The sequence below is a fragment of the Schistocerca piceifrons genome, chromosome 2 (assembly GCF_021461385.2).
Source record: "Schistocerca piceifrons isolate TAMUIC-IGC-003096 chromosome 2, iqSchPice1.1, whole genome shotgun sequence".
Taxonomy (NCBI): domain Eukaryota; kingdom Metazoa; phylum Arthropoda; class Insecta; order Orthoptera; family Acrididae; genus Schistocerca; species Schistocerca piceifrons.
In genome coordinates, this window is record NC_060139.1 from 451,170,244 (window position 1) to 451,186,813 (window position 16,570).

The window sequence follows — 16,570 nt, forward strand, 5'->3', positions numbered from 1 at the left end:
TCCATCTATGCCCTGGAAGGGTCCAGTCTTTCAGTGGTGTTTGTGTGGACCCCAGGTCATGTTGGAATCCCAGGCAACGAACTTGCTGACAGGCTGGCCAAACAGGCTATGCGGAAACTGCTTATGGAGATTGGCTTCTCTGCAACTGGCCTGCATTCAGTACTCCGCCGCCAGGTTTTGTGGCTTTGAGAGTCGAAATGATATAAACTCAGCACGCACAACAAACTGCGTGCCACTAAGTAGACTACAAATGTGTGGCATTCCTTCACACAGCCCTCTCGCATGGACTGTGTGGTTCTCTGCTGGCTCCGCATTGGCCATGCTTGAGTAACACACAGCTATCTCCTGCACCGTGATGACCCACGTTAGTGTCAGTGCGGCACCCGGCTGACAGTGGCCCATTTTGTGGTGAGCTGTCCTCCTTTGGCTGCCCTGCTATGGACTCTTCAGTTGCCAGACTCGTTGCCATTAATTTTAGCTGACAACGCCTCATCGGCTAATTTATTTTTAAGTTTTATCATTCTATGTAAGTTTTAGTGCATTTCCTTTATCCTTTTGAGTTCCCGATTCTAATGCTTTTAACGCGGATGTTTTCAAGTGTCGCAGAGTGGCTGGCTTTTCCTTTTTATTGTCATGGTTGGCCAGCCACAGGCATCTGCTCTCTTGTTTTTACCCCTTCTAACTGTTTCTTGCTTTTCTCTGTGGTTTTCTTTTCCTGTTTTGTCCTGTTGATTGTCCTTCTGTTGTTCCTCTTGTTATTGTTCTATACGTCTCCTTTATTGTCTTCTTTCCATTGTGTAATTATTTTACTGGCAACAAGGGACCGATGACCTTGTAGTTTGGTACCCCCTCCCCTCTCTTCAACCAACCAACCAAACATCTGATGAGTGTATCTCCAACATTCATGCGTCATGAATTTTCAGTTCTTGTGCCCCACATATTTTCAGCACCTGCATCATGTGTTTTGCAAAGTATGTACCCTTACCACTTTAGAATCAAAGTAGCTCATAATATTGAGAGATTACATTACTGTTCTGAAGGATCAATAGCTAAGTGTCTTGCCTCCATATTAGGACTGCTGAGGGGAGAGGAGCAGTGAGAGGAATGCAGTGGATCTTAGCAGGCAACAGGGAGAACTAGGGGTGCTTTACAGATTATTTGGCTCTTTCTGTTGTAAAGTAAGCATCTTCTGTAATGCCGTAGTCAACAGAGATTATCATCTGTGTCATGAAACAAAAATACAATGATTTTCAAATTTACACAGTTAGCTGTAGCCGTCTGATTTGATGAACAAAAAGAAAGATTCTCGCCACTAAATCCTCCACTTTTTAATTTTGGTGTTTGGGGAGGAAAGGTCAATATTTTACATAGTGATAGTATAAGTAATTCTGAACAAAAAACTGTTATATGAACATTCATCTGCAAAAGTTTCATTAGGGAGGTATGGGTATTGAAAGGAACTTCAATTCTGCAAAGCTGATGTGCACAACATGGATGTTTACATAGTACAATTGGATTGTAACGTGATTTTCTTGAAAACAATGTTACAGAGAAGTATAGTTATGTTACATAACGTTTATTTCCTTTGCATTTAGTACCTAATGCATTACAACATGCATGTTAAATGTATTCAGCTGAAAAAGACGTACCATGTCTTTTACGAACGGCTTTAATACTGTTCACAGAACAGGTTCATATGTCCAACCATGAACATAAATGCACTTTTGCGCTCTAGCGTTTACATGTTGTATTGGTTGTGCAGTTGCATGTGATTGGTTGCTAATCAGTTCAGCAGTGTCCATGATGTGACAAAGCAGTTCATCTTGTGTGTTTACTGTCACTTTATGCGCCTCTGATTTCATCCAACTCCATAAACAGAAATCTAGGGGTGTAAGGTCAGGTGATCTTGGAGGCCAGTTGAGATGGTCCCTCACACGTAAGATAACATGTCGAGGGGCACAGTCATGTTGCAAGTACATTCCAGTTCGCTTGGCTAAAGGAATGCCTTCCAGTAGTTCCACAAATGAATTTTCCAAAAAATGTGGGTACCTCTCTCCCGTCAATTGACGATTGGTAATAATGTACCTATCAAAAGCTTACTGATCATGCTGCACCAAACAATTATGGCAAAATGAACTTGGAAATTGCTATCCACTGAAACGTGTGTATTTTCCCGTGACCATCGATGATTTTTGCATGTGTTGTTTATTCCATGTCGTGAAAACTGGGATTCGTCAGTGAATAGTATGTATGGAAGCAAATGACTATTCTCAATTACCCAGCGACAGAATTGAAGTCATTGGGCAGTGTCGCCAATGTGGAGATTTTTGACATGCTGTATGTGAAATGGATACAGGTTTTCTGCATGTAACATTTCCCATACAAGTGTCTGTGGGACATTCATACACAGGGACATTCTTTGTATGCTTGTACTAGGACTTGGCTCAACACTTGTGATAATTTCTTACTGTTCTTGCAAAGTTTGTTGACGTGCATGCTCAGACAAAAAATGTCTACTTGGAAGAGAGCCTGTTGCACACAAAGTGATAAACACATTGGTAGACACCCTGCGATCAGGTAATCATAGAGTCGGAAAGCACCTGTGGTATTCTTCTCTTGCAGCGGTAGCACTACTCTCACAGAAGCCATAAACACACACCACATCTGCGTATTCCTGATTACTGTAGACATGTGGCATTATTAGCAAGGCTTATACGAACACAGTTAACACCGTACGCTACGCAGTTAACTGATCTGTCGCCAGTACACTACACTACACAATGCGGCTTACAGGGCACAACTGCGCAAACGACGAGTGATTGTTCTATGTAAGTCACATGACCATAATACGTGGTAGGTTGCATAGTGTAAACATGGCATGTACCTGTGCATTGTTTGCAACAAAATCACGTTACGGTCCAGTTGTATTGCATATACGTTCATGTTGTGCACATCAATTTTGCAGAATTAAAGTTCTGTCCAATACCCATACCTCCCTAACGAAGCATTTGTGAACCTATTTTCATATAACATTTTTTGTTCAGAATTACTTATACTATCACTGTATATATATATCCACTGAAGCGTGTGTATTTTCCCGTAACCATCGATGATATTTTTACGTGTGTTGTTTATTCAGTTTTGTGAAAACTGGGATACAGGGTTAGCGGCGTAAGACGTAAGACCCCCTTTGATTCCCGGGGGCGATTGCACGTATCAACAAACATGTTCGGCGAATCGTAGCCGACTATGGGGCACATACTTTGGTACATGCACAATAATCACAACGTTTATATTGACCGAGATAATGAGGCAAGTACATGTTTTTTTAGTGGGACGCTACACTTTTTTAGCATCATTCGAATGCTCTGGAAAAACTGCATATAGTGATGTAACGCTTGTTGCTATTTTGATTCCAACTTTGCTTAAAAGACGCTGGTAAGTATTATAAGATTGAAGGTCGAGGTGGTCAAAGCGGCTGCAGACTGTAAACACGCATCGCGCGACCCGCAGGCCGAGTTGCCGTGCTCTTTGCAGCATGCACGGCCTACGCTATATAGGTAAATCGTCATCCGCCCTCTTCATGATACACCATAGGTACAAGGGTGGCAAGTCGCATTTCGTATTTAACTGTGGCACATGCTAGCTAATTGCATATCAAAAGGGGATTATGAGAACTATGCCAAATGCATGGACATTCCCAGGCTGAAATGAATAGTTATTGTGTGAACATAGCAACCGCTTTGTCATGCAGTTTCTCATTTAAGCTTTGCCCTCTTCCTGCTTACATTTCACACCTGACGCACAGTAAGCCACTGATAATGTTATTGATGGATGTGTCATGGGAAACTTTTCACCAGGTGACGCCTGAGTGTGTCTGTGGGGTAACAAAGTGTCTGCTGTGAAACTACTGTTTCCACAGATAGTATTGGACATTATAATTAGAGAGAATAAACATTTGATAAAGATAATCATTTTATTCATTCATATGCTGACCACCTCCCACCAAATAATATGACAGAAGGACAACCTACGTGGTATACACATTGTCCACACATGTTACATTTATACTTCAAGGATGTTACTGGTCATTGACACATATCATTTAATAATACATTGGTACCTATTGATAACCTTCACAATTCATAGTGTTGTTAACAAAACATGGCATTGTACTTTACTTAAGCATGTACTCAAACGGTTTACCCTCGACTGCAAGACACATCTGTAATCGACGTTCAAGAGAATGGGTAACAGATGAAAGGTCAGTGGATGATATGGCGGGCAAGCTGTGACGATTCGGCGGTGCATGTCATCTGGCATTGTTGGGGCTTTGCGGTAGACTGCATCTTTCAGTGTTCCCCACAAAAAGAAATCAAGTGGAGTCAAATCCGGGGACCTGGCAGGCAATTGTACTGCAGCATTCCATCCAGTCCAATGGTCAGGAAATGTCTCGTTCAGTATTTGACTTGAAACATGTGAGAAGTAAGCTGGGCAGCCGTCGTGTTGGAACCACATACACAGGCACTCATTGAGTGGTATCTCCTCTAGCAGAACGGGTAGAATGTTCCTAAGAAAGTCTCCATACTTATTTCCAATTAATACTCCTATAATGAAATAAGGTCTGACAATGTAATTTCCTACAATGCCGCACCACACGTTGACGCACCATGGCCTTTGGTGTTGTACCTGATGCAGCCAATGTGGGTTCTCAACTGCCCAGTAGTGCACCTTATGTAAATTTACTTTCCCGTGATTAGTGAATGTTGCTTCGTCAGTGAAGAGCACACGTTTGAAGAATGTTACTTCTGTATGGCGAATGTCGTAGGAATGCTGTCGAAACCCTATGGCAGGTGTCGCAGAGCAGACCGACAAAATTTGATACGATGTTCGAAATCACGTCTCGAGTGCCTGATGGGGTGAAAGGTGGTATGGGTGAAACTTTTGCCGGTGCAGAATGCGCATGACACTCGTCTGGCTGACCCCACATTCCGTGGCAATACGTCATGTGCCACAATGAGGATAGATAAACGTCATGGCCAGAACAGCGTCTTCGTGGTCTCTGTCGGTCGCAGTCTTCTTCCTCCTCCTTTGTTTGCTGTTAAAGCTGCCTGTTTGCACTAGTGTAGTAATCATTCTTGCAATGGCCTGGCGAGTGGGACACCGACAATCAGGATACATATCCCTGTACCGCCATAGGGTTTCGACAGCATTCCTACGACATTCGCCATACAGAAGTAACATGTCTAACTTCTGATTTGTGTCCATATCTAGATGTAATGTTCAAGCAGCAACTATGTCTGGATAGGAGACACACGTCCTACTGGTTCAAAGTCGCACGACCTACTAGTTGTTCGACGCGCCTGCTTTCCGGGTCGCGCGAGGCGTGTTTACAGTCTGCAGTCGCTTCCGACCGCCTCAACCTTCAATCGCACAATATTTCCCAGTGTCTTTTAAGCAAAGTTTGAATCACAATAGCAACATGCGTTACATCACTATACATGTCTTTTCCAGAGCGTTCGAATGATGCTAAAAAAGGTGTAGCATCCCATTTAAATAACATTTCCTTGCTTCATTATCTCGGTCAATATAAACATTGTGATTATTGTGCATGTACCAACGTATGTGCCCCATAGTCCACTATGATTCACCGAAAACCGCATGCTGATACGTGCAATCGCCTCTGGAATAGAGGGGGTGTTACGTGACTCACCCTGTGTGTGTATGTATGCTGAAAAAACTATGTTTGCTGTAGTCTTACCAAATTAAGTGTCCATTGTGTTTATCACAGTAGTGATAATGAATCAGTCTTGAGATTTCTTTTCCTCTTTTTTAAAAAAAATATGAAACCCATGTTTGCTTGCAAGGCGATGAGAGGCTTTGACATTCAGTTGCAGTGCCAGTACGGGCTGCTATCTGGACGTAGTTTATCAGCCAGCTCCCTCCATTGCCAACTGAGAGTTCAGTGAATGACAAAAAATGTACAAGAGTGCCTCAGTATAGCAAAAAAATTTATATTTGTAGCAGAACGATAAACTATTCCTAATTTGTTTTCCTTACTCAGTAACTTTCATCTTTTCATAAATAGTTATGTATTCATTCCACAGAAACTTATTAGAACTAGGGTGTCTTTCAGTAGGCATACTTAACTATCAAATCTGCTCTCCAACGTGTTTCTAATCAATTAATTCATTAGTTTAGTCTCCCTTTAGAGTTACAAATCCTTAGTAAAGAAAAAGGACACAGTAGATTGTGTAGATGTGTGAAAATAATTTCCAGTAGTGGCATTAAATAGGTACTTGGGCACTACAGTAAACTTCTGCATCTTGTTTGTTAGGTAAACTGCATCAAAAGGTAACTGATTACTGTTGAGTGTAGTAATGGATTGCTGTGTGCTGAAGGGGTAGGCTGTGCAGTTGGATATGGTGTTCTCAAAAAAGCCTTTTATCTGTGTGTATGAGTACTGCTTTGTTTTGCTTCTAGTGCACCAACACTACTTGGTTGCGTTAATAAACTATGCAGTTTAACAAAGTGACTAGATGTTGTTACATTTAAAGATTTTGCTTTCCAATTTGAGTCTGACTGCTTCCTCAAGTGAACAGCCATAATTTTTCTGCCTGATCATTTAGCTTCAGTAAAATTTAGGACTTGTTATAACTGCTCCTGTATTTCACTGTCTCTGTCCATTGTGTTTTGATCCATACCATTAAGTTACAAGTATGACTTCAGCAGTAAATTGTCACCCTTCAGTGACATATGAGGGTAATCCCAAAAGTAAAGTCTCCTACTTTTGTAGAAGTACATAGACCTCTTTATTTCTACAATGGTTTACATCAATTTACAGCTTGAACATTGAGCTATTTTTCAACATAATTACCATTTCTGTCGATGCATTTTTGTAGATGCTGTTGCAGTTTTTGTATGCCCATGTCATACCAGCTCACTGCCATGCTGTTCAGAAAGTTTTGAACCTCTTCTTTAATCTCATCATTGGAGCTGAATCGCGGGGACCACAATTAATGCTGACAGGTACTGTGAGACTCTGATAAAACTCAAACAGGCAGTTCAGAGCCACAGAAGAGGAATTTTGAGCAAGGGCGTACACATTCTCCGTGACAACGCTCGCCCATACATCTCTCGGCAAAGTTGTTCCCCCACAACAGTTTCAGAGGAACATAATCACCTACCTTCCCTATAGTCCTGACTTGGCGCCCAGTGACTATCACCTGTTCCCTAGGTTAAAAGAACATTTGGCCAGAAAGCGATTCAGCTCCGACGACATGGTGAAAGAAGAGGTTCATAACTTTATGAACAGCATGGTGGCAAGCTGGTATGACATGGGCATACAAAAACTGCCACAGCGTCTACAAAAATGCGTCAACAGTAAGGGGGATTATGTCGAAAAATAGCTAAATGTTCAAACTGTAAACTGATGTAAACCATTGTAGAAGTAAACAGGTCTATGTACTTATAAAAAAATAGCAGACCTTACTTTTGGGATTACCCTCGTATTATTGGAAGCATAATTTATCATTTCTAGATGATGAAGTTACCTTTATATTGTGTTTAAAGATGGAGAGGAAACTATATTGCCAGCACATTGTCCAGTTTGGATTTTTTGTGTAAAAGAAACAAGAATACAGGCTTATACGATGTAACTACACTGGGAAAACTTCTGAGTATATTCCAGGAGACTCAGTGGGTTATTAAAATTACTGGAAAGGACACCTATTTGCTTACAGTATCTGAAAGGATTTAACAGTAATAAATACTCAAGGACTTATTAAAGAACACAAGTAAGAAAAACGAACATTAATGTGCTAAATTCTACTACATATGAACCAATATCTAAATTTAATCACAGTTCAAAAGCACAATATTAAAAATTTGGTTTGATTCTGCGTGATTATTAATTGTTATTTTGTTTCAGTTCCTATGACTTTTTACGAGACCATTTTCGAGCAGAGCACTTTTTATGTGAGGAAGGAGGGTGTGTTGAAGAAAAATTTACATCAGTGTTTCGATCTGCGATAGACTTAAAAGGTAAACCTGAACACCTGTGCGTTTTATTTTCATTTTTTCTTTTTCAGTAGTGTATTGAAACTTGTTGGATTGCAATTTGCGAGGGATTTTAATTGTGAAGAAATTTATAAATTCCCTCTTTCTTTGTGGAAGAGTAAATATTAAATTGATTTTCATATCATTGTATTGTGTTGCATCATCTGCCATTTTGGTAAAAATTCAAAATACCGAATGTTGCAAGCAACTTAGAACTTTGAGTAAAAAATTAAGAAATACACACACACACACACACACACACACACACACACACACACACACACACACACACACACACAATTTTCTTGAATGGCATTTTAAAATTTGGGGTGTGCAGCTAAAGATTTGCAACTTGTGACATTTGGTTGTGAATAAATTTTACACATACTTCGTTTTTCACTCTGTAAGATGTGAAGAAAATTGAAAATAGTTTGTGATGGTATGTATGTACCAAGAAGTTAATGCCTGTGCTGAGAAGTTATGACCAAAAGAACTAAAAACAATAACACCATTTGTATTCACCTTGGCATAATTCATTGATTCATAATCTTTCAAAACCTCGGTTGGTAAGTTTCACATTGTCGTGAAAATTGAGCTTTCATTGATGTTCCCTGTCAATATCACAGTGCTGTATGGAATTAAATTACAAATTTAAACACAGAAAGAAAGTGAAAGATTTATGCAGTACATTATTTTCTTAAACATCTAACAAGTGTTACATAAATTAAGCCTCAAATGTTTACACATCATCACAGATTTGTTTAGTTGAAACACCTAAGTGAGATGACGAGTTGGTTAAGATACTGAGCTTGGATTCAAGAGCAGTGACATTGAAGTTCTCCTTACGGATGTAGGTTTTTCTGAGTTTTCCCTAAGTAATTTAAGTTGAATGTCTGGATGTCTTCTTTGATGAGAGGCACATTTTCTCCCCAAGCCTTGTACAATATGCAGGTGCTCTGCCTCTAATGACATAAACCCTATTCCCCCTTCAACATCTCTTACGGCTCTCCTTCGTGATGGTATGCACAGAAAATGCGGTGTGACTGAAAGAATAAATTAAGAGTAGGATAAAATCAAGGAAAGGAAATTCCAGGTTTGGAATGTCATCAATATAAGGAGAGGATAAATTACAACTTACTGTAAAGATGACACCATGACTTGCATACGGGCACAATTAAAGACACTTGCACATTAGCTTTTGGCCACAGCCTTCATCAGAAAAAGAAACACACTATTTATTCGCACAAGCAAGCTTACCTTATGCACACGTGACGGCCAACTCTGGCAGCACGGTCCAGAATGCAACTGTCACATGGGTTGTAAGCAGCAATCTGGAGGGACGGGGAGGGAGAAGGGGTAGCAGTGTGTGTGTGTGTGTGTGTGTGTGTGTGTGTGTGTGTGTGTGTGTAGCGGAGCGGGATTTTTGGGGGGGGGGAGATGAATGCTGCGTGGAAGAGGATGCAGGGACGAGATTGCTGATGAGCGCAGAGTCAGGAGATTGTGGTGTGGGGAGGTGGGAAACGTGGAGCAAAAAAGGAGAGGAGCAGGGAAGATGGGCGAGTGTGCTAGCAGGGGGCAGCACACAGAGGGTGGAAGGTGAGCATTGGGAGGTGGTGATGAACAGAGGGGTTGGAAACTTGGGCAGAAAGGTGTTGGAACAGCTTGTTGCCATAGGTTGAGGGCAGGATAATTTCGAGAGCGAAGAATGTGTTGTATGGATAACTTTCATTTGTATGGATAACTTCCATCTGCATTTTGCAAAAGCTGGTAATGGAGGGAAGGATCCAGTTGGCTCAGGTCGTGAAGCAGCCGTTGAAATCGAACATGTTATGTTCAGCTGCATGTTGTGCCACATGGTGGCGGTGGCCGTTCATCCTGATAGGCATCAGATTGGTAATCATACCCATATAAAAACCTGTGTAATGATTGCGGAGATGCTGAGTCGGGATAGGCACAATAAAAAGGATTCACACAATCATAGCTTTCGGCCATTAAGGCCTTTGTCAGCAGTAGACACACAAACATATGCAAGCACAACTTGCACACACGTCTGCAGTCTCAGAGAGCTGAAACTACACTGCGATCAGCAGCACCAGTGCATGATGAGAGTGGCGACTGGGTGGGGGTAAGGAGGAGGCTGGGGTGGGGAGGGGGAGGGATAGTATGGTGGGAGTGGCTGACAGTGAATTGTTGCTGTTTAGACGGAGGGAAGGAGAGAAGGGGGGAGGGGGTAAGTAGCGGAAAGGAGAGAAATAAAAACTGGGTGTGGCGGTGAAATGACAGCTGTGTAGTGCTGGAATGGGAACAGGGAGGGGGCTGGATGGGTGAGGACAGTGACTAACGAAGGTTGAGGCCAGGAGGGTTATGGGAACGTAAGGTGTATTGCAGGGAAAGTTCCCACCTGCGCAGTTCAGAAAAACTGGTGTTGGTGGGAAGGATACATATGGCACAGGCTGTGAACAGTCATTGAGATGAGGGGTATCATGTTTGGCAACATGTTCAGCTACAGGGTGGTCCACTTGTTTTTTGGCCACAGTTTGTCGGTGGCCGTTCATGCGGACAGACAGCTTGTTGGTTGTCATGCCTACATAGAATGCAGCACAGTGGTTGCAGCTTAGCTTGTAAATCATGACTGGTTTCACAGGTAGCCCTGCCTTTGATGGGATAGGTGATACTAGTGGCTGGACTGGAGTAGGTGGTGGTAGGAGGATGTATGCGACAGGTCTAGCTTCTAGGTCTATTACAGGGGTATGAGCCATGAGGTAAGGGATTGGGAGCAGTGGTTGTGTAAGGATGGACGAGTATATTGTGTAGGTTTGGTGGACGGCGGAATACCGTGGTAGGAGGGGTGGGAAGGATAGTGGGTAGGACATTTCTCATTTCAGGACACGATGAGAGGTAATCGAAACCCTGGCGGAGAATGTCCCTGTTCGTACCCACTAAATCCATCTCATCCAGTCATATCTGCCGTCCCCTTTCTCTACGCTTATCCGCACTCAAACCAGCTACCCGCAGTAATATACATATATTTATTAATTATTAGTTATTCTCTACTTTGACCTTTGAGACTTCTCACCAATTTTAGTGAGCTTTTGCCTTCCACTATCGTCGTCTTCCTCAGATTTCATCTCTTTCCCCCCCTGTGCATCCATTTCGTACTTTTCACACACATTTGGGTGTATTTTTGTGTAATTTGGGCGTAATTTTACTTTCTTACGTATTTTTTCGCATTTTTGCTCCACCATGGATCCTTGCTCCTTCCATCTGCGTCAATACAGAAAAGTTTTCTTATCCCTAGCCAGATATCAGTCCCACATACTGTTCCTGTGTTGTTGCTTGACTTATAACCCCCCCCCCCCCCCCCTCAATGGCCTTACCATCAAATTACCCATCTCTGGTTGCCACCCCTCATTCCACAATGATCTCCACCTGTTCAGATTCCGCCAATCCTTAGCCCTCACTAACGTAGTCCTACAAAACCATATCAACCAAGTCCAATCCTTCTTGCAGTACCTTCTGTCTATCCGCAGAATTCTCCCGCTATGTACTCCCAAATTCCTGGAACCCATAACACACATGTCAACTCGTGCCCGTCAGGAACTTCAGCAACATTCACAATGCCATCTCAAATAGCTTTCCATCCTGCTCACTTCCTACTCCCGCCTCAGAGTACTGCTATCCACCACTTCTACAAGAACCTCCAAACCTCCCCCACGCCCCCTCATAGCTGATAAACCCTCTCTCGTAGACCTACTACGCTTACCCCATCCTCCAAAACTCCCTCCCACCACCACACAGAACTTAAAACCTAAACAGACCCGCAACACAGCCATGAACCTTTCTTCTAGAAGCCTCAGTCCCACAGAAATATCAGTCCTTTCCAAAGGCCTCACCTTTTGCCCCACTCTCAAATTCAACCATACAGGACTAGTTAAAGATCTTCTATTCTTCTCCCGGTCCCTACAGTGGAAACACTTTTTCGCCACCAACCCAACCAATCAGACTCGACCAGAGACCAGTATTGAACCTTGCCTAACTCAGTTCGCTCCTCCATCCAACCGTGATCCACCCCCACTGCCTGCAAACCACCCCCTGTTAACTTTACAGAATTTCTTATCCTCGAACCTTGCCTCACCATCATTCCCCAAATCCCTCATCATGCGTACTAAACTTACATCCGCAGAAAGAACTGCTGTCCACCATCTAAAAAATGATCCCTATCTTATAATACTACCTGCAGACAAAGGCTCCACCTCCGTAGTTTTGAACTGCAAGGGTTACATGGCAGAAGGACTCTGTTAGCTGTCAGATGCTTCCACCTACAAACCATGTCACAGGGATCCCATTCCAGCAATCCAGCAGGATCTCCAGTCACTATTCAAATCCTTCGGCCCATCCTAGAACCTCTCCCCAGAGTCCCTCTCTCTACTTACCCCTACCACTCCCCGCACTCCCACCTTTTACATGCTTCCTAAGTCAATAAACCCAACCACCCAGGACGTCCCATTGTGGCCAGTTACTGTGCCACCACTGAGAAAATCTCTGCTCTCAGAGACCAACACCTTCAACCTATTACCCAGAACCTATCCTCCTATATAAAAGATTCCAACCATTTCCTTGACCAACTCTCCACAGTTCCTTTCCCTTTACCACACCGTGCCCTGTTCGCCACTATTGATGCCATCTCCCTGTACACTAACATTTCTAATGCCCATGGCATTAATGCTATCGAACACTACGTTTCCAGGCGCCCTATGGATTCCAAACCAACAACCTCCTTCCTATTCTCCATGACCAACTATATCCTTACTCACAATTACTTCGCCTTCGAAGGCATTACCTACAAACAAATCCATGGTACAGCTATGGGTACCCTCTTAGCACCATCCTGTGCTAACCTATTCATGGGCCATGTAGAGGAATCCTTTCTAAAAACCCAGAATCCTAAACCCCTCACCTGGTACAGATTCACTGATGACATCTTTGCTATCTGGATTGAAGGTGAAGACACCTTATTCATATTTCTACAGAACCTCAACAACTTCTCCCCCATTTGCTTCACCTGGTCCTACTCAACCCAAAAAGCCACCTTCCTAGATGTTGACCTCCACCTCAGAGATGGCTACATCAGTACCTCTGTCCATATCAAACCTACTAACCACCAGCAATACCTCCACCTCGACAGCTGCCACCCTTTCCATACCAAGAAGTCCCTTCCATACAGCCTAGCCACCCGTGGTCATCGCATCTGCCGTGACGAGCAGTACCTCTCTAAACATACCAAGGGTCTTACTGAAGCCTTCACTGACAGTAATCATCCTCTCATCCTTGTACAAAAACAAATCTCCCATGCCTTATCTTTCCAATCTCCCACCACCTCCCAAAGTCCCCCAGTCCGGCCTCAGAGGAGCATTCCTCTAGTAACTCAGTACTATCTGGGACTGGAGCAACTGAATTACATTCTCTGCCAGGGTTTCGATTACCTCTTGTAGTGGCCTGAAATGAGAAATGTCCTACCCAATATCCTTCCCATCCCTCCTACCGTGGTATTCCGCCGTCCACCAAGCCTACACAATATACTCGACCATCCTTAAACAACCCCTGCTCCCAATTTCTTGCCTCATGGCTCATACCCCTGTAATAGACCTAGATGCAAGACCTGCCCCATACATTCTCCTACCACCACCTACTCCAATCCGTCACTAACATCATCTATCCTATCAAAGGCAGGGCTTGCTATGAAACCAGTCGTGTGATTTGCAAGCTAAGCTGCAGCCACTGTGCTGCATTCTATGTAGGCATGGCAACCAACAAGCTGTGATTCCACATGAACGGCCACCGACAAACTGTGGCCAAAAAACAAGTGGACCACCCTGTAGCTGAACACACTGCCAAACATAATACCTCTCATCTCAATGATTGCTTAACAGCCTGTGCCATATGGATCCTCTCCACCAACACCAGCTTTTCTGAGTTGTACAGGGAACTTTCCCTGCAATACACCCTACGTTCCCGTAACCCTCCTGGCCTCAACCTTCGTTAGTCACTGTCCTCACCCATCCAGCCCCCTCCCTGTTCCCATTCCAGCACTACACAGCTGTCATTTCACCGCCACACCCAGTTTTTATTTCTCTCCTTTCCGCTACTTACTCCCTCCCCCCTTCTCTCCTTCCCTCCATCTAAACTGCAACAATTCACTGTCAGCCACTCCCACCATACCGTCCCTCCCCTTCCCCACCCCAGCCTCCTCCTTACCCCCACCCAGTCGCCACTCTCATCATGCACTGGTGCTGCTGCTCGCAGTGTAGTTTCAGCTCTCTGAGACTGCAGACGTGTGTGCAAGTTGTGCTTGCGTATGTTTGTGTGTCTACTGCTGACAAAGGCCTTAATGGCCGAAAGCTATGATTGTGTGAATCTTTTTATTGTGCCTGTCGCGACTCAGCATCTCCGCTATATGGTGAGTAGCAACTTTCCTTCTCTCGTATTGTTACATTCCATCCTGGATTTTCCATTGTTAGATTTGTGTGATGATTGCAGCAGAGCTAATATGACATGGCTGCTTTCACAGGTGGCCCAGCTTCTGATGGGGTTAGTATAAGCATGTGACAGTGCTGGAATACGAAGTGCTGAGTGGATGGATTGGGCAGGTCTTGCACATGGGTCTTCCACAGGGACATGATGTTAGTGGCAAGGGGCTCAGATTGGGAGTGGCATAGAGGTGGACTAGTATGCTGTTGAGGTTGGGTGTTTTAGGAGGGTTGGCATGGATCTTTGGTATGATGCTCCGCATTTTAGGGCATGAAGGTAGGTAATGTAAGCCCTGAAGAAGGATGTGGTTTAGTTGTTCCAGTCAGGAGTGGAATTGGGTGATGAAGGGGGCACTCCTTCGTGGCTGGTCCTTGGGGGTGGACTACCGCTCCCATCTTTACCCTACTGCCCCTCCCAACTTTACTTCCCTCTTCCCCTCCCCTCAGGGGGCTCAGCATTTAGTTGCTGGGTACGGGCTTGGCGACCCTGGGGTCCCTGAGCTGGGGACTGGGTAGTGCCACCAGTCCTCAATACCGTAAGCTCTGAGCGTGCTTAAATGACCACCGTAAGGTGCGATGGTGGAACGTTGTACGGTACAGAGCCCGGGGATCTTGGCTTAACTGCCTGGGTCACGAGGATGGTGTAAACCTCTATAAAAAAAAACCCCTCAATCTCAAGATGTGCTGCACACTGAGGAGACGCATGGCTGCTGAGGTAGAACAGTTGCTAGCGGACGACCTCTGGGGAAGCTGCCGCCCCCCCCCCCCCCAGTTGTATTAGGCTTACCCAGGCAAGCGAGGCTCTGTCTGGGTGGACATTCCTTCCCCTAGCTGCTCATGGGACCACCATGAAAAGAAATAAGAATAGTGCGTAAGCACAAGTCTCTAAGAAAGGGAAGTTCAACACTTTAAAGTATGAACCCCCCCCCCCCCCAATCATTCCCTTCCCTGCCCACACCAGGGGAAGAACGGCAGTCTAAATTACCTGGTGAAACGTATTCTCCTTGATTTCTGGTTTGCAGCTGGACAGATGGGAACTCATTTCTGACCACAAAGCCTCAGTTTTTTGTGGAAAAGTTGAGGGCATGTCTAAAATGAGGTCTGGAGCAGTCCTCATACAGACAGCATCCCCAGCACAGTCACGGGCATTGCTTGCTTGTGACAAGCTCGCTGATGTTGCAGTCTCCATTACGCCTCATAAGAGCCTCAATATGGTTCAGGGACTTATTTTTCATTGTGACCTGTTGTTGCAGTCTGACGACGAGCTCCGTGCAAATCTGGAATGCTGCGGTGTCCACTTTGTATGACGTGTCTTCAGGGGTCCTGAAGATAGTAGGGTCGCCACCGGCGCCTTCATCTTGGCTTTCGAGGGTGACATCCTGCCCGAGAAGGTCAAGGCGATGCTATATCGATGTGATATTAAGCATTAAGTCCCTCCTCCCATGTGCTGCTTTAAGTGCTGGAGGTTTGGGCATATGTCATAGAGATGTGACGCCAACCCTACCTGTCAGGATTGTGGATGTGCCTCCCACCCCAACGGCCCATGTTCGCCGCCCCCTGTTTGTGTCAACTGCGGACAGAAACATTCACCTTGCTCGTCAGACTGCACTATTTATCGAAAAGAGCGGTATATTATGGAGTATAAGACCTTGGACAGGCTCACGTACACAGAGGCTGAACGCAAGTACGATCAGCTTCACCCTGTGCGCATTTCATCGACGTATGTTGCAGCAGCTTCGATGTCGCCATCCCTGGCGATGAGCCCCCAAGCTCAGCCGCTTTTTGTGGGCCCTCCAGCCTGGCCGTCTATTCCTGCCCCCTGATAGTTGGGGAACACCCTCTTCCATTGCTCCCCTGTTTTTAACATCAGGAGTAACAACCCCTCCTTCTTTGGGGACTTCAGTCCCCACCTCTGCACCGAAGAAGTGCCCGCCTTCTCCAGCTCCCCTTGCGTGGAAGGGATCACTTGGTGCCCTCCCTTCCAC

The 16,570-nt window shown here is 44.5% G+C and overlaps 1 protein-coding gene across 1 annotated transcript in view; it reads left to right on the forward strand.

The window, feature by feature from the left end:
- Positions 1-16,570, forward strand: part of LOC124777383 (E3 ubiquitin-protein ligase ZNF598) — a 78,731-nt gene that overhangs the window by 14,006 nt on the left and 48,155 nt on the right. Inside the window, exon 4 of the mRNA XM_047252773.1 lies at positions 7,931-8,043. Coding sequence (XP_047108729.1) covers positions 7,931-8,043 — 113 coding nt within the window. The remainder of the gene's footprint in view (positions 1-7,930; positions 8,044-16,570) is intronic.